The sequence below is a fragment of the Hippocampus comes genome, unplaced genomic scaffold (genome assembly GCF_001891065.2).
Source record: "Hippocampus comes isolate QL1 unplaced genomic scaffold, H_comes_QL1_v1.1 scaffold132, whole genome shotgun sequence".
In the NCBI taxonomy this organism is placed as follows: domain Eukaryota; kingdom Metazoa; phylum Chordata; class Actinopteri; order Syngnathiformes; family Syngnathidae; genus Hippocampus; species Hippocampus comes.
In genome coordinates this window covers 2055687-2074782 of record NW_017805467.1, presented here as the reverse complement: position 1 = coordinate 2074782, position 19096 = coordinate 2055687, and the positions used below count along the sequence as shown (strand labels likewise).

General features: G+C 41.6%; 1 protein-coding gene across 1 annotated transcript in view; it reads left to right on the top strand.

The window, feature by feature from the left end:
• The window catches only part of kdm4b (lysine (K)-specific demethylase 4B), a 30696-nt gene extending 14005 nt beyond the window's left edge, over window positions 1–16691 (top strand). Inside the window, 16 exon segments of the mRNA XM_019875323.1 lie at window positions 2467–2617; window positions 2776–2913; window positions 4666–4862; window positions 4956–5203; window positions 5301–5461; window positions 5570–5705; window positions 7177–7337; window positions 8109–8313; window positions 8794–8870; window positions 9013–9068; window positions 9444–9552; window positions 10256–10444; window positions 12422–12598; window positions 12818–12937; window positions 13877–13969; window positions 14764–16691. Of these exon segments, the coding sequence (XP_019730882.1) occupies window positions 2467–2617; window positions 2776–2913; window positions 4666–4862; window positions 4956–5203; window positions 5301–5461; window positions 5570–5705; window positions 7177–7337; window positions 8109–8313; window positions 8794–8870; window positions 9013–9068; window positions 9444–9552; window positions 10256–10444; window positions 12422–12598; window positions 12818–12937; window positions 13877–13969; window positions 14764–15321 (2776 nt within the window). The 3' untranslated portion in view covers window positions 15322–16691.
• The last annotated feature ends 2405 nt before the right edge of the window (window positions 16692–19096 follow it).

Below are 19096 nucleotides of genomic sequence, written 5' to 3'. Positions count from 1 at the left end.
ACAGCAGCAGCTCATCCTGCCCTGCCCGTCCTTCTCGTTTTTTTTTTTTTTTTTTTGGTCACGCTCCACTTGTCAGTGAGAACGCATATGTGTTCCATTTCCTGCTTTCACTTCCTGTTTCCTGCCTTGTGCTATGTCCGCCATCCATGGGGAGGTGTGTGCCGTGCCACAAGGGGTCATTCTGCTCTCCCGTTTCCATCCAAAATGGCTCATAGTTGGCCCGTCTAGGCAGGATATAGTATGGTGTTGAGATCCCGAGCCAGAGAAATGATGGATGGGAATTTTTATCAGAGCTCCAAGCTAAGCACTTCCTCACTTCCTCTGTCGGCGTTGATGAGCATTGAACATGGTGACCCGGGGGGCCACTGCACGCCGATCACACACAGACACACACACACACACACACACACTCACACACACAAACACAAAAAAAAAAAATCTTCACAGCCACATACTTATGCCTTCCGTTGTTTTGAGCTGAAAATGGTTTGTAGTGTAGTATCACTTCTCATGCAAGCAAATTTTCATTGTGACATACCGTTGCATTAGGACGACGATCAGAGTGACACATGACTGAGAATAAAATTCCGACGGTGTCATATATAGGGATGTCTCAATGAAGTTTTTTTTTCCACTGAAATCTGATTCATTTGATTTTGAGTATCTGCTGCTACGGTCATGATGCAATACCCCGGCAATGCATGCACAAAAAATGAGGGCGCTACTGTACTTAACTATATTTGTCTGAAATGTAATTTGCGTATCTTGCCACTTTTTTGGGAACTCATCTTAATGGAACTCCACCTGTTTGATATAATAATTAGCCCCCTTTTAAAGATGTTTAACAGAGGTCTGATTGCATAAACTCACGGACCAAAATAACTTTTTAAAGATACAATTAAACATGATTGTAAATAACATCTGCTGTTATGTAAGGTTTTCTTTCCATCACATGGAGCAGATTTAAAATAAAACAAATGCAGTGCACTGAATATAACCTCAGTAATTATATACGCTGCAACTTTCTATTCAGTTTTGGAAGTGAGCTTTGAGGTAGATGCCAATTACAACCTTCCTCTTTATTTCAAAGCAGCTGGCAACATGTGTAAAGTGGGAGGAAAGGAACACGAACATTGTTTAACAAGCACCCATTGACCTATTAAACCCCGCATCCGCTCTGGCTGTTTCACGTTTTATGAGGTCCTAAAAAAGACAGTTATGAGTGTCATAGGATTGCCTAATGGGTCCCTGACAATGGTCTTGTTACTTTCAACCCCCTTCCGACATTTGCCACTGTGACAGTTGTTGCTCTTATCTCTTCCTCTTTACATCTGCTCTTCCTTCACGTACATTTTATCAGTCGGCAGAAATAGCGAACTGGTATATGTGACAGATTTTTCATTTTCGAGCTCAAAAAGACAATGTTTTAAGTTAATAATGTTCTACAGATAACTGGTGGAGCTAATACTGTTTTAATTGGGTTAAATAGTCTGGCTCTGACAGCACATTTTTCACATTTACCATCTCCAACAAGTCGGCAGCTCATGAGACAATTAGTGGCCCTTTTCTGTGTCTTGTCTTATATGGTGGAACCAAGAATGAAATGTGTGTTGATTACTGCAGCCATATCAAAGGGGGAATGGGTGGGAATTTGGGACAAACCCCAACCTACCTCCTTATCCAAAAACAAGTAGAACCCATTCAGTGCCAAAAGGGTTTTCACATTTTACTACCAAGAACCTGATTTACCCTCCCCCCCACTGTCCCTTTTTTTAAAATTATTTTTTTAAACTGTTTAAACCAGGCTGCATATCATCTCACATGCAATCAACACTTGTATAATGATGACAATGATATGACTTGTAGGATTTGATTAACCTGACCACACACACACACACATATATATATATATATATATATATATATTTTTTGACGGGGATGTTGTAGGTCTGCACATTATTAAAAAATGCAATATGGCATCACAACAGCTATATTATTACAATATTTATCATATTCCCAAACATTTCTTGCAAAATGCGAACAAGCAAATCAGTGATTCATAGCTCTCAACTGGCTTTTCTGATTGACCTTTGGGCACTGGATGTGTTCTAGTTTCTTTGTTTCATTCTTGTTCAATCATTTCAGTTGACGGTAGTGGGCGTCCACTTCTTTTTTGGGGGTACAAACACCTTCTTATATATTGCATGCCATTTCTGTGTGGTGCGTCTCTCTGGTGGCTGCTTTTAAAATTCTATACGAAATCTTTGTCGAGTGCATTTCTGTGACTCGTTCATATCAACTGCTTCAGACACAAAACACCTGATCTTTTCCAAACCTTATTCTGTACGCAAAAAGTGAAAACATTGATTGTGGCATGCCAAAAGGCTGACAGCAGAAAACTTAGTTCACCTTTTAACGAAACCGGTTTTGTCTTGATACCTTTGCCAGATATGAGTTTTTGTAAAGTCATATAGAATTATGAAACACCCTGCATTATTTGTGCTCCCTTGCAGGTTTCTTCCCTGGTAGTTCCCAAGGGTGCGATGCTTTCCTTCGTCACAAGATGACTTTGATATCTCCGTCCATCCTGAAGAAATACGGCATTCCCTTTGACAGGGTGAGCAGCAACTTTCAAAATTGGAAACGGACATTCGTCATATTTATCACATTCTTTGTTGATGTCCTCAAATTAAAGCTCAGATTCTGTACTTATCTATATATATTTTTTTGTCAAATTATTGTGGACTTCTTCTAAATACATGTTTGTGTAAACAGGTAACTCAGAATGAAGGAGAATTTATGATAACTTTTCCTTATGGCTACCACGCTGGCTTCAACCATGGCTTCAACTGTGCTGAATCCACAAACTTTGCCACTCTGCGTTGGGTTGACTATGGCAAAACGGCTACTCAGGTAAGGATGTACAGATTAAATTTTTGTATTTAGGTCTGCACGCCTGTGACCCTTGTGAGGATAAGTGGTTTGGAGAATGGACGGAAATACCACCTGTGAATATACACGCACACACACACACACACACACACACACACACACACACACACACACACACACGTTTACTGCGCGCGCACGCGTGTGTGTGTGTGTGTGTGTGTGTGTGTGTGTGCGCACGCGCGCGTGTGTGTGTGTGTGCGCGCGCGCGCATGTGCGTGTGTGTGCATGTGTGTGTCACTGGAAATTACAATAGAACAAAATCTATTACTATACAGTATTTGTTCAATAAAGTTTTCACAGTTTAGCAGTACTATGACACCCAGATCTTCATCAAACTCGTGACTTTTCTTCACTCCCATTATTGGAAAGGTGGAAATGGAAATTAGTAATAATCAGAATTGCACTGTGGAGGCTCGTAAACCATGTTACAGGCCAAAGGCTGCCTTTGCCACATAAAACTCAGTATATTGCAAATCTGACTTGAAGCTATTTTAATTTGCAATTTGCATAATTTTGCAGTTTCCCAGAGATCACCTCATTTGAACCATATGGTCTTGAGGGAACCCTGCTCTTGCTGAGTCTTGTGCCTTTTTCACTCGAAAAGTTGAAAGGTTATTTTCTCCTTCAGCTTGCGGTATATATTTCATCGTCTTCGGTGTTGGTCAGATGGGTGTGGCGAGCTGACAGGTCGTGACATTGATTTTAATATAGATTTATCATTTAATTTGTCGCAAGTGGGAAACTAAATAATTTGGGTAAAATAATTTAAAATCCAGGCTCAGTCCAGACTGATATACAGTAGACCAAACTCACACTCAAGTAGACCATGTCTGAAATGGAGGCAAATTGTATGGGATGCTCCAGTTTTTCTGTAGCCAGTGGTAGATACCAATTTCAGAATATTGTCAGACTCTTTTTGTAATAGTCTTATTTGAAGTTTCAACTAAATGAGGGAAACAACGTTCATTTGTCTCTTTCTGCCTCCCTCACTTAGTGTTCATCATTATCCACAAGACAACGTATATTAATTAATGTTTGTGCCAGTCAAGTGGCGCCGAAATGCAATGTAGGTTGGATATTGTTTCCCTGGTCCGAGCATCCCATTCTGTTGTTTGATAATGTAACACAAGGTTTTCTGCATGGCTCAGGAAATGATACAACTTGAATGTAATACAGCTAGCCGGGGAACAAAATATTTTCATCCACATCTAGTCTGCCATCTTGTTTTAATCCGGCCCATTTCTCTCCCAATCATATTTCTCATTTGGTGTTTTTCTCAGATCTTAGAATTCCCCCTTTTCATATTACACACTCAGAGTGAAGCACTCCTGTCTCGTGCTTCTCTTGAACAGCAGATACTTGGATGTGTTGTCCTCGATACTCTGAACTGTGCCCCGGGCGCTTAAAGTAGCCCGCTGCTCCTGTGTGTTCCACTCACAGTATGTGTTTGCTGTGTTCAGCACTCTGATGGGTTAAATGCAGAGGTCAAATAAGGATGAAAAGTCGTCGTCTTCTTGAAGGCGTCAAGTGCATGTCGCAAAATCAACGTTGATGATTGACAGTCATTTTTGTTCAAATTTAGAAGACTTTTTTTTTTTTTTTTTTAAACTTTACAGCGACTCAGACACGTTGAGTGCAAACGGCGTGCTCTGACATAACCCCACGGGGACTTGTTTCTGAAATGGTTGATTAGTTTTTTTTTCCCCCCTCTAGTGCACCTGCCGTAAGGATATGGTCAAGATCTCCATGGATGTTTTTGTGCGCTGCCTCCAACCGAATCGTTATGACTTGTGGAAGCAGGGAAAAGACATCATAGCGTTGGACCACAGTCGGATCACAGAGCTTAGCAGCCCAGAATTGGAGCGCTGGAGACAGCATCGTGTCACATATAGAGCAAACCTCCTACGCAGGTGAGACACATATTTCCATTTTGAAAGGGTGTTGTTGCATAGACAAGTCAAGTTGTCTGCATATGTGGTTTGACTTTCTCCTCACATTCCCAGGGCCATGCAGAAAATGAAACAGTTCCGCCGTCTTAAGCTGGAGGAGGTGAAGGTGTTGGCAGAAGAGGGCATTGAGTTAAATGCTGCTGAATACCAGCGTCAAGTAGAAGAGCGGGAAGCCCAGCGGAAGCAGGAGAGAGAGGAGCGTCTTGCCAGAGAGGCCATGATGACCCTCGAAGCCATGGAGCGAAGGGACCTGGAGGCCGCAGAAGCTGCCTCAAAAGCAAGTGAAAACTCCACTCAAGAGGGTAAGGAGTTGGAGAGCTATTCGGAGATTTAATTTTTTCTTCTTTGCAAAGATTTAAATAAGATGTTTTTTTTTTCCTCCGATTTAATCTTGGCCAGATCTAGAGGCCCAACAGCAGAGCATGACTGACAATATGACAGACGATGTTGAAATAAAGCCGAAAAATGCCGCCATCACTGGATTTCAAGAAGCATTTGAACAGTTTGCTGCGTCACGGTCTGTCAACGTAGATGACACAGAGGAAATAAGTTGCGACCAGGTACTTTACAACTTGAATATATATATTTCCTTCAATTTATCATATAGTTTTTTATACACAAGCACATTTTTAAATGTGATATCTTATGGTTTGTCACATATGAAACAGAAAACAGTTTGTCCGGCAAGCTACTCCAGCATGAAGGTGACAACCGAGGTTAAGAAGAGCCGACGCCACCCCCTCACCAAACCACCCATGCGATCTCCGTTGTCAGTTGTCAAGCAAGAGCCGACTGGTTCCAAAGGTATCATCATGCCATTCATTTAATTGTTGTTTATTTTACTGTTACTCCTCTCGGGTGTCAAAAAGCAGCTTTGCCCGATTACTGATTACCGATTACATCAATCCATTTACTTAGTTTTTCCATCTTTGAATTTTCCCTCCGGCCATTGCTCATCCATTTCAATACAGCATTTAAAATTAACCGGATGATTTTCTCCCATGATTGATGTAGAGCGAGGAAACAAGCAAAAAGGAGCTGCATCCTTTTAGTGATGAGAAATTCAAGACCAGTGCTAAGCAAAGTTTGGCCCGTGGGCCACATCCGGCCCACCCACAGTTTCTGACTTAGAAGTCAAAGTAGTGCTTTTATTTTATGTGCATGTGTGGACGCTAGAATAACCGAGGTAGCTAGCAAGAGCTACAACTTGTGTCCGCAGCATTGGCAACTTAGTGACGTTTTCACTATATTTACAGACTTTTCCGACCCATCTCGTTAGCCCCCCCCCATTTTTTTTTTTAAATGGCAACGGTTAATGTTAGCAATATTATTTTCTGCATGGTGGAAGCCTTTTCCGCCCCCCCCCGTTCCCCCCCCCCCCATTTTTTTTTAAATGGCAACGGTTAATGTTAGCAATATTATTTTCTGCATGGTGGATGGAACACATCCAATTCAGTATGCAAATCTATAGTTTCATCTACTATACGTACTGGATTTCAAGTCATCACTGCGTCATTATAAATCACATCTTCCGCTATCGATATATTTGGAATTCCTGATGAGGAAATACTAATATGATTTGGCAGTTGCTGCAAAAAATTAATGTTAAAAATTTCAAAATCAAAGATGTAATTTTGTTGACTGATTATTATTTTGTGTCAATAGTGTATGTCCCAATTATAATAAGACACACAGACAGTATGCATTTTCGAAATACATAGAAATAATACAAAGTTGAGGTTGGCATGTTTGCTTTGCCCTCGACAAATGTTCCCGTTTCTCATGTGGCCTTTTTGCAAAATGAATTGACCACCCTTGTTCAGTGCACTAAGGCCTTGCCTTATCATTTTCTTGTTTTGGTGTCCAGAAGGGTGGATGGATGGCAAGGAAAAAGAGAAAATGACGGGTGTAAGAAAAGTGTTATTAAATGGAAACCTGAGAGATCTTCTTGTGTCCTGTTCAGAGCTGACAAATTGTCTGGATCAGTAGCTTCAGGGGATTCACCGAAAAATTGATCCTCAACCTATGGGGAGCATGTTGGTGAAGCCACTATTTGTGTCCATCAGCCAATTATATTTCAAGTGCTGTCCCATACTCCCAAACAGAATGCTTTTCTTTGTGAATGCTTGCTGTGAATGCTTGCTGTTCAACCCATTTTCGGGCATTTGAAAAATGCTTATAAACTTTCCATCAATGAAAATGCAATTATTTCTTTTATTGTTGACTGACTGACAGATTTCAAATTCTAAACTTTGTCACATTCATTTATCATCAGAACTTTCCTCACCCGTGCCACAGAAAAGCAGCACGGAGGAAGAAGATGACCTCTGGCAGAATCGCTTCCGCAACTTCTTGGCTGAGAAAGCTTTCAATTCTGCTGTGTCAGTACTCCAGCCACACTGTGCGGTCTGCTCCCTCTTCTGTCCATATAAAAAGGTACCAATACACACACCGTAGAATTCTACATATTAAGATGCCAAACTCTCGTACTAGCTTTTACTGTGGTTACGGAAGTTACTGGAGCATAGAAAATTGTGATTTTTATCTAGCCTAGGTATGTAGGTACGAGTGATCGAAGAACTAAACTAGTCATTTTTTTGATTGACCGACTAAAAAGAATACTGAAGTAACATACAGAAATTAAAATACTGATACTTGAAATTGCAGCCATGGGTCTACAAATTGCCTATCTCTATTGCTTCTACAATTCTTTTTCACGCTTTGGGAGGATAATGCTCCAGGACTGTCTGGTGCATTACACTTGCTCTTTGTGCTCCTATCAATCACTCCAAAGTCAAGAAGACTGCACGGTGTTGCCATGGCAATAGCGTTTTAGTGGGAAATGAGACCTGGAAATAGGAAGAGGAGGTGGTCACATTTTTTTTCCACCTTAAGTAGCAACTTGACAAGTGGTCGGCATCTTTGTGGAATTTTCTAAAAAAAAAAACACGGAAGGAGCACTTCAAATGCCCCTCGAACCATAACAAGTCAATGTAGGAAAACTCTCAGCCTTCTCACGAAATTCTCCAGAAATTGCATTCTCCGGTTTGAGCAAAAATGATTCATTATTAGACTACGAAATGACCCTTGTATTTTTACAAATATTAGTCTTTCAGTGAAGCCAGAGGTTGAGGAATTGTGATATTTGAGCAAGTAATAGCATCATTGTGATAAATCGAGTTTACATTATCTTACCGTCTGTTTTAGCCAAACCATGAGCCCAGCAATGTCAACGGCTCCCAGCGCACCCAAATCCCATGCCATGGAAGTCGAACTCGTCCAATCGTCCCCGAGATGTGCTTTAGTGTTGGGACAGGCAGCGCTGAGCCTCCCCCCACTAGCAACTACATTGGGGAGGATGGAACCAGCGTCTTGATATGTTGCTCCTCATGCAACGTGCAGGTTCATGCCAGTAAGTATTAACGCATTCCACACAACCCGAAGGACCACCCGTGATTTATCCTCATCCGTACAAAGTGATTTAGATTTAGTTCCTAGTAGATTTAGTTATAGTTCTTACCATCTCTGTCATGTAGCTGGTTATTTCTTACGTTTGTAAGAGATTTTGGCAGACACGTGATGTCAGCTTGAGTTGTACCTTGCTACACAGCAAAAAAGCACGTATGACCAAACACACCCGGGCTCAGTCAGTATCACAAATACACAACAATGCTCAGCTTTTATCATCTCTGAAGGTGCAGGAAGGCTTTTCAAAAAGGCAAGTTCATTACATTAGCCCTCGGGGGCCGAGCTGGACTTAGCTGGAGGGAGGCAGCCCTTCTATTGTTATGAGAACAAGAAATCAGAATAACTGTTGAAAGCATTACTTTTGTTCTTAGTTGTTGTCTGAAGTGAGCATTCAGCAAGATCACATTACTTTTCTCTCTTACAGGTTGTTTTGGCGTTAACCCGGACATAGTCCAAGATAAGTGGACATGTTCTAGATGTGCGGCAGGCGCCTGGGCAGTGGTATGTGCCACAATGCTACTTAATTCCTGAAACAAATTTCCACAAACCCGTGTAACTCTGTCTTGATGAAGCCGATGTATGAAACTTTCAATGATCTGGATTAATCCATATTTCTGTCCTGTCGTTGTATTATAATTTTCAGGAGTGTTGCCTCTGCAACTTGCGGGGAGGAGCTTTAAAGGTTACCGTAGATAACAGGTACGTTGTGGTCAGCCACCTTGCCAAAACACATATCTAAAAAAAACACGACTTTCCCACTCAAAACACTTAACAAATGAACGCCTAAGGTCAAAGAAATGAATCCATTCTGGGACAGTAATAAAAGTCCAATTATGTTTGCATTTTATAAGAAATCATGGAAATGGGAATAATCAGTTTCAAGGTCAAACTGGCTCACCTTTCAAAATGTAAACATATTCGTCAGCCATTTCGGCTTTTAGATTTAAATGGGTAATGTAATGCAAGCAATATAAAATTACTGGCACATCTTAGCATCAGTTACTGGAGAGCCTCGCTATTGTATGACCAGAGGTAGTTGTTAAAGCTTTATTGGTGTGTCTCCTCTTGAAACAGGTGGGTCCACATCATCTGTGCCATTGCTGTGGCCGAAGCTCGTTTCATCAATGCCATTGAGAGGGAGCCAGTAGACGTCAGTGCTGTTCCAGAAACACGGAAAAATCTGGTAAGTTAATGCACAAACATTAAACGTTATTGAGCAAGATGATATCAAACAGGCAGGGAAGAGTAGACTTTCCCTATATACTGTAAACACGTTCCCCACATTTAATGCTCAACGCAGCTGTCTGAGTTCCTTTTTTTCGCTGTTCTGGGCTCTCCTTTCTTACTCAGATTCACGTTCGTGCACTATTGTATACCATGGCATTATATTGAAAACAATTCGGTATGACCCGACGCCTGACCTGGCTACATGCTGCCATTTCGTTTTTCTGCGTTGCTTTCTGGTTAAATGTGGATAGAGGTACAACTAAAGTTGTATATCTGTTCAGCTGAAGCGAGGCAGGTAAAGAGCATTGAAGGCGCTGAAGGATTTCTCGAGATTGGAAAATGTTTTTGCCTGGAATAAGGACTCATTACAGGTAGACACGAATTGCTGCTAAAGCCAGAATTGTGGCAGACCTGGGGTGGGTTTCACACTCATAAATTTGGGAGGAAATGAAGCAATTTGTAGAATGGATGCTCTCCAAGGGGTGTTTGCTAACTTGTCCAAGAGCTGTGATGGGGCAAGCAATGAAAGTCTGAAAGGATGTCAAGATGGGAAAACTTCCTTCCCCCTACTTTGAATTCACATGGTGGCAGTTAGAGATTCTCCCAAAACGTTGAATAGATATTGTTCCTCTTATCTTTGTCTTTTGTCCTGATCACAGGTATGTGTGTTCTGCCATGGCAAGACTGACAGTAAGAACCGTGGTGCATGCATCCAGTGTTCAGAGGAGAACTGTGCAACATCTTTCCACGTTACATGCGCCCAAATTGCTGGAGTTGTCATGACACCAGCCGACTGGCCCTACATTGTGTCTGTCACCTGTCACAGGCATAAAAAAATGACTCTGAAGGTAAGCGTAATCAACAGCAGCAATTTACCATTTCATTCAGTGTAAATTGTGACCTTTGTGGAGCGAGCGGGAATTTACAGTGGGTACAACAAAATCGACACCTGCCTCTTGTTCAAATAGCAGGTTTTTGTGGTGTAAAAATTTGACCAAGATGAATCATTTCTAAACAGTTTCCATAATTAATGTGACATAACCCATACAACTCAGTTGACAAAAAGATGCACAATTATACAATTGAAATAACGTGGTTGTGTAAGTGTGTAAACTACATACCCTCTTGTAACTGTGTCTGTGTTCAAAATTAACCAGTCATATTCAAACTCACGTTAAATGGGAGCCAGCACACACGTGCCACCATTTAAAATGCCTCTGATGAACCCCGAATAAAGTTCAGATGTTCAAGGAAGCTTTTCCTGACAATATCGTAATCACAATCTTGTCCTTTTTTGGGATGATGGTGCACAATGCATGTACTGTAGACTATAGACACATACTGGGGGCGTGCCTTTAGCGTCCTCTTTCGAACCCACCCTTCCCACTTTAATGTCAGCATACTGTCCTCAGCCATTACTCCATAAGTGCAGCGTATCAGTCAAGTCAAGCGGACGGACCCCTCATCGAAGTCACACAACAGCATTCACGGATTTTGGAATTCGGTGCATACACAATTATTAGGCGCCACGTCCATTTTGGAGAAAATTTAAGACTTTCAAGTGCACCTTTTGGTCGTGAAAATACAGTACACCAAAAATTTCGACCGAATCACATTCCCAGAGCTGCCATCAATGCTTCCTTAACAATTTATCTGAATGTTCATATTTTATAAGTCTTGTCAAGAACATTACAGCGGCAGCGCACACGAGAGAGTGTTTCATATATATATATATATATATATATGGTATATTTGTATCTATTGAGTGTTCGCCCACTAAAAGGGAATGTTAGACCGAAAAGGGATTAGTCTTGCCCTGCTGAATGAGACCAAACTACTGAGAGTCCCCCTTGAGAAGGAGGAGTTCATCCGTCTGCATTCAGATTGCAAATGATTGGTATGCCACCATATCCCCATCGTTCACAACGTGAGACGTACGGACAAACTCGGGAGAAGCTATTATTCAAATTAGCCTAATTCTGACATCACAATTCAGAATAGCTCGCTCAGAGAGACATTTTCAGAAATGGCAGAAAAAGGTTGACCTGGTTCTTCTCATTTCATACATGATGGGTGGCCATACACTCTAGAGCAGTGTTTTTCAAACTTTTTTGAGCCAAGGCACACTTCTTTCATTGGAAAAACTCGCGGCACACCACTCGCTGAAAATGTGAGAAAAAAAAAAAACGCTTATTTGAATAATTAATGTGTTATATTGTTACTATAACCGTTTTTAGCATTGAAGAATGACGTAACAGCTTGAATTGGAATCAAATTAACACAAAGAAAAAAGTGTTTTCTCATCTTTCATATTTATTGTTTCACCGTCGTCCTGCATTCATGCGTCACAAATTCGCTTGTCTCTCGTCTAAACACAAGGCAATTGGCTAGCTGTTGCTGCTCCCTAGCGGTATGGGAAGGTACTACACGATTACTTTCTGGGCGATAGACTGCACAGGCATACACATTGGATATTTTCCCGCGGCACACCTGACAATGTCTTGCGGCACACTGGTGTGCCGCGGCACAGGGGTTGAAAAACACTGCTCTAGAGACCAAACGATATGTACCCATACAATTAAAAAATAAATGTTATGTTCCGTGTCCCTGTTATAATCTTGTACAGTACTATAAAGTGATAAAATAATGTAGGTCATTCAGAAATGCAGACAGTCAAGAATAACACACATAATAAAAGTTTAGTTAAATACCACAGCAAAACTACTGTATAATCAAATCATTGAAGAAATACCTTGGAGACAATGAATGAAATAATGGTGTGAGTGTATTTTTAATTTATTGTATGGTTTTGTTTTGTTTTCCAGCCACGAACACCAGCCAAAACGCCCCTGCGTCCGACCCTGGGTCAAAGGGTAATTGGTCGCAACACTGATAGCTGGTATTACCATTGTACCATCATCGGCATGGCAACGCAAACCTTCTACGAGGTCAACTTTGACGACGGCTCATATTGCGACAACATATACCCGGAAAATATAACAGTGAGTGCGTTACAGACCATAGATCGTAGGGACAAGCTGAAGTTTCCTAAAAGAATAAACATGTTGTTGTAACTGTTTGCCAAAAAATGTAAAAATAAAATAAAATGCCATACATTGGACCTAAAAAGCAGAACATTGCACTGCATCGAACTTGTACTGATTTCAGTGCAAGTGGATCCTCTGGAAGATGACCCCTAATCTATCTACTTTCTTCCTCAGAGTCATGACTGCCTGCGTAGCGGTCCTCCTGATGTGGGGGAGTTGATTGTGGTCAGCACGACTGACGGTCAACACCTCAATGCTTCCTTTGTCAAACAACACACCCACAAGCTCTACCAGGTGAATATAAATGAGCATGCTATCTTGGCTATGATGAATTTGTCATTGAAAATGTAAAGGTGCCAGCAACATTTAGTGGAAGGCCGAACAATAAAATAGTCTTTCATTAGAAAGCACAAGATACAATCCACCTGTTACTATTCATACAAATAACCAGGCCCAGATGTGTGGCGTAAGATTTTTCTTACTTTAAATTGTAATGACATAATAGTATGTACCGGTATATTCTGTTTTATTGTTGAGCATTGAAGTATTAGTGGTAAGCACTTGGCCTCACAGTTCTGAGATTCATAGTTCAAATCCCAACGTACTGCATGCAAGGGTTCCTCCGGATAGTCCAGCTTCCTCCCATGTCCCTAAACTATACTTACTATAAACATACTTCTTATAGGCCTCCTCTAGAAGAGGCTCTAGCTCACCTGTGACCCAAATTCGGGCACGTTTTGAAGCACATCTGAGCCTGCAGACGCTACATCCCATGCAGAACAATCATTGACAGCGTGAACATACCCACCCTGTCTACAACTTTGCCAAGATCAATAGTGCACAAAAAAAAAACTCAAACCCTCTGCTTGAGCCATAGTGGACTGAGCATCCAGGACATTGATCAATATTTATATACTGTATTTAACATGTTGGTCAGTTTCCTAATTGTATGATGGCAGGCATTTGAATGTTTAATTTCCACTGTATTGCTTTTAATGTTGCTGACTGAACAGACACATTTCACTGTGATGTCTGGGATGATGTATTTTGAGATAAAATGAGGAAATGCATTTTTACACTTCTTTGGCTTCGCTGATCAACCTTCTTTTTTAAGACAGCTCACATTATGTAATGATTATTTGGTGCCTACTTCTTGATAGAACTTTTGTACCATGTCCCTGAAGTGATTTTTCAGATGTCATCAAATGAAGTCCCTTTAACTGTGATCTGCAGGTTGAGTTCCAGGACAAAAGTCAGCTCTTGCTGAAGCATTCAGAGATCCATCTGCTGGACCAGGAACTGCCCAAGAGGGTCCGGACTCGCCTTGTGAGTATTCTCTGGGGGCAGTTGTTGTCTTTGAACTAAAGAGGACTGAATCTGGAAAATGTACTTTTGTTAGAATACAAATAGTTAGGTCCGTGCCCAATGCTCACCCATCAACTGTGAAAGGGGGAGATATGATTACGTCAGCCAGTGGTGGCTTAAAACGAGTGATTTGAACCAGTGGCTATCAAGTGTGCTGTACTTTTTTACCCTTACTGTATTTTGAGGGCAAAATGTCAGAGAGCTTTTATGATGTCACCTGGAATCTGTGAAAAAAAAATGCCCAATATGTCTCCATTATTCAGCAAATTGTAGGAACCTTTGAAAATATTTGAGTTATTCCTACTTTATTAGTTATTCCGACTTCCTTCCACAATCCTACGGTTTGTAGTTTACAGTCCTGTGACTGACAGTTTCACTCATGATAGGGTGTACCTGCATCTCTCAAAAAATAACATTATCTTAGATGAAAGCTCTCTCGCAGGGCTGGGCAAAATTTACTGCTCAAGGACCACATTTGATAGGCCGGGTCATGTAAAGAGGGGAAAAAAAGGTACAGTATGTAAAAGTTGATTTACTTAAATGAAACAATTGTTTTTTAATTTTACTATTATTTCTAATTATGTGACTAATTCAGTGTTTGATTAAAGAAGGAGTATGACAATATGTGGCCATAATTTGCTCGCCATACTTTGCCCCACTCTAATTTCATCATGAGCGTAAACGTATACAAAAGGGATAGGTGATGCAAGAAGAGATGCCACGTGTCATAAATCTTGCCTGGGTGTGTGTTTTAGGCCATACCTACATCCCAGGAGGAGACTCCCTTAGCCGACGGAGCCGGAGCGGCCAAGCGTCGTTGCCTGCCCACCACCTCGACCCCGCGCACCAATGCCCTGCCCTCCGCATGTACCCCACGCACCAATGCCCCCATGGCAACGATATCCTCACCCCAGCCGACCACCCCTGTAGCAGCACCGGCGTCAATGCAGTTTAGCAGCACGAGTAAACTTCCGGCCTCACAATTTCTCTCCTCCATGAGTGCGAGATCATCTGCGGTACCCGTGTCCCCCAGTGCTACTCCGATGCTCCCGGAAACTCCAATGGACACAGGCGGTGCCCTGTCTCATGTTTTGACAGACTTGAACTTGGCCTCGGACCCAACCCTAATGCCCCAGTCCGCCCCTTTCCAGTGCCAGCTGAACTCCGATCCCCTTTTGTCAGCGCAATCCCCTGCGCCACCCTCACATAACATTTCAGACAGCTACATGCCGAGCAGCGGCTACGTCTCCTACATGGAGACCCTCCTGCATTCACATTTCCCTGAGGACGAGGGGCCGGCGACTTTGTTTTAGACAACAGCTCCACTGCGCCATAACTCGGCACCAAATGGGATGGATGCTAAAAGAGGGAAAGTGTGGAGAGTGCTGCAATTGCAATTGAACACAAATATGTTGCACCAGCTCTCAAAGACATGAAAGCACTCTTTTAATGCACGGAACTTTTTTTGACATGATCTAATTGCAGTGGCGCTTACGCAGCAGCTACATAGGACGGGAATTTTTTTTTGTCTCATTTTGTTTCTGCTATTATTATTATTATTATTATTATTATTGTTCTTGTTGTGGTGGTGGCGTTTTTTTTTTTTTTTTTTTTGTATTATTATTTTGGACTCTGTGCTTTTGCGTTGTCTCTGGGTGGGATCAACTCAGTACCTCGTTGCAAGGTTCACTATTGGAAGGCTCACATTATTGGTGTTAGGAAGCCAGTACTGATAGTTTCAAGTATGTCCTGTACAAAACAGTTTCTTTTCTACACGTCAAAGTAACCAGCAACAAATGGATCTATTTTTCCTTCGAGCCAAGTGCAGCTTTAACAGCTGCACACATACAATGTTCTTCAACAGGAATTTTCACTCAAGTGTTTTTTTTTCGTGCAAGAGGTAAATGCAGCAATGGGTTTAAAATGTATTATTGGTAAAGTCAGTATTTAAATGTCTTAGATATTGAATGAAATATAATAGGAAAACATTCAGTATCAGTCCACAGAATACGTTGTGAACATGTGACACGGTAGTTAACAAAAAAGGCCTTGTATGTATTACCATTGTTCAATGGTCTTTGAGTGACTCCCAGTTTTCACTTGCAAAACATGTCTCAGGGTTCCTACACTCACAAAATAAATATAGTTGAGGGCTTTGTACTGCTAAAAAAAAAAATGAATTAAGTTGAAAATTCTATAGTGATGTGGAGTGATCTACTCACTAAAATTTCATTTGAAAAATTCATTAAAATGATCCACTTTTAGTAAATTTGTTGTATAAACATAGGAACCCGAGGGTATGATGCAATGTATAAACTCTATGTTGTATGATTATAGTGTGTGTCTTTTCTAGTTCATCTTTTGGATCGACGTTGAAAGCTTGGCCATTTTCAAACATTTTTATAGGATTTCCTGGGCAGATCACTGAAGTGGCACCGACATGTTTGTTTTCTCCAGCCGTTTTTGCTGCAGAGATCTTAAAACTACTGATAGACTTTTTTTCACTTTCATCTTGTACATAGCAAAGGTCTTGCATATTGTGATTGAAATCTGTAAACGTCAAACATGAACACCCCCCACCCATCCATCATAACCGAGAAAATGTTTGGCTTTGTCTTCAAAGTAATTCAAACCAAGAAAGAAACCTTATTTCTTAGGGATTAAAGTGGCTTGCTCGTCACCAGATCGTCTCTGTCTGTCTATGCAGTGGAACCTTGGCTGTCAAAATGGTTGTGTCCTTATGCTGCATTTGAGGATGTTGGGAAATTTGAATAATCCAACTTGGATTTGTCCTGATTGCATGAAGTTATTTTGAATAACCAAATTCAGCTAATGATATGCAAGTAAAACTAAATATATGATTGTAATCTTGTAAATTCTATTTTGCCATTCATGGTCTGTCTTCGTGGGGTTGTCAAGTAACGTCTCTCCGAAGTCGGTAGTTTCGTTGAACTCGGGGGCTGGAAGTGGTGTTTTTTTATTTTTATTTTGCAATTCTTACCATCCCCTTACGTGTTTAACACAGTATGTAATAATGTTATTAAGACCAGTACTTTCCCTCAGGGATGGTAGGTGTTGTCAGTCAGTGACGGTGCAAATTCTAATATTACCGGTACTGTTTATCCCTCGCCACACTCCCTTTAATTTAGAGTATTCTATTAACCTGCCACGCATGTTTTTAGAGTGTGGGCGGAGACCGGAGTACCCGGAGAAAACCCACGCAGGCACTTGGAGAACATCCAAACTCCACACAGGAAGGCCACAGCCAGAATCAAACCCTGCACTTTTGCACAGTGAGGCGGACGTGTTAACCAGTCAAACCACGGTGCCGCCCGAATGTAAAACAATAAGGAGTTAAAAAAAAAATCAAAATCTTAATATTATTCAGGTAGTTTGTTCCTTTGTCCTTCAAAAAAAATATTCGGACTACTCGCATTGTGGAATAGGGCAGAAAAACACCTGGTGAAGTGCAATTAAGCGATGTCTCCTCTCTAGTTTTGTGTGGTGTTATGAACTTAAAAATACAGTCGACCGACCCACCCACACACACCCACACAAAGACACTGCAAACTGGGGGGTGGGGGGGGCTCACAAATAGCAAAAATCCATGTGTAATTGACTGTCATTGAAGTGTGTAAACCCCCAAAATAATTCTAAAAACAATAATAAACCTCTAATATGTATTTTCCACCCAAAAAACAAGGGTTGCCCCAAAAAGTATGTGGGCCACGGTCATTGGACCGCCCGTTGCCCTTTTCGTGAAGCCTAATGATAAACTATTGTGCCACGTTTGCTGGTTCTAAAACTGCCAGACAACCTTACGATGAAGTACTTTTTGTACTACACTACTATATAAAACGTTAAAACATATCAATGAACAAAAATCACATCATTCACTTCACCAGACCAAAAAAAAAAAAAAAAAAAGACAGTAAATACAGCTGTTCACAGAGGAAGCAGATTGGGCTCAATCTTTTTTTCCTGCCGCAATGTTTAGATTTCAGGATTCACTTTGACTAGTTGGTGTTCGGCGCTCACACATTTGAAGACCAAAAAGGACAACATGTAAATAGAGAGAGGGAGAGAGAGAGAGAAGGTCATGGATTCAACAAGCACACACATCCGAACGCACTCACACTTCCTCTTCCTGCTTGTCTGTGCATATGCCAAGACAGCTTTGCCCTCGCCGGCTCAGGGTGGCCATTAACATTCTGAGGGGCCTGCAGTGTCTATCCTGAGTAGCTGGGGATGTGCCAGCTTGGCCATTACTTTAAGCGCTCCCACAGTTTGATTTCTCTATCAGCTGCACCCGGCCTTGGGCAACACTAAAGAGATGCACATGCAAAAGGAGGACATAAAGGACAAAAGTTTACGTTGACCCAGCTGGACTTTTGAGCAACTGCAATGAGAACATCAATTACCTCCAGAACATGGGAGACAGCGTTCGTCTTCTAAAGCCAACTTTTAAAACCATGCTTCCACTTCAACGTTCTGCTAGAGTTGGCTTGCCCCTTCGACTCAATACCATCCATTTTCCGATCCGCTTATCTTCACAAAGGTGGCGGGGGGTGCTGGAGCCTAACCCAGCTGTCTTTGGGCAGTAGGCGGGGGACACCCTGAACCGGTTGCCAGCCAATCGCAGGCACACAGATGAACAACCATCCGCGCTCACACTCACACCGAGGGACAATTTTGAGTGTTCAATCAGCCTGCCATGCATGTTTTTGGAATGTGGGAGGAAACCAGAGTACCCGGAGAAAACCCACGTCGGCCCGGGGAGAACATGCAAGCTCCACACAGGGAGGCCGGAGCTGGAATTGATCCCGGTACATCTGCACTGTGAGGTGTACGCGCTAACCACTGGAACACCGGGCCGCTGTAATAAGAGTGACACTGTAAGCATTTTCTCGTGACCAAACTTAAACAGTTGGTGAATAAATCGTTATTCTTGACTTCTTTATATGCTTTCAGTCAAACCGACAAAAATAAGTTTGACACCCCTGCGCTAAGATAATATCTGTTATTTCCTCATCTTCTGCGTGTTAACCTTTAAAAGTCTGTTCGAAGCGACTGAGCATGCCTTAAATA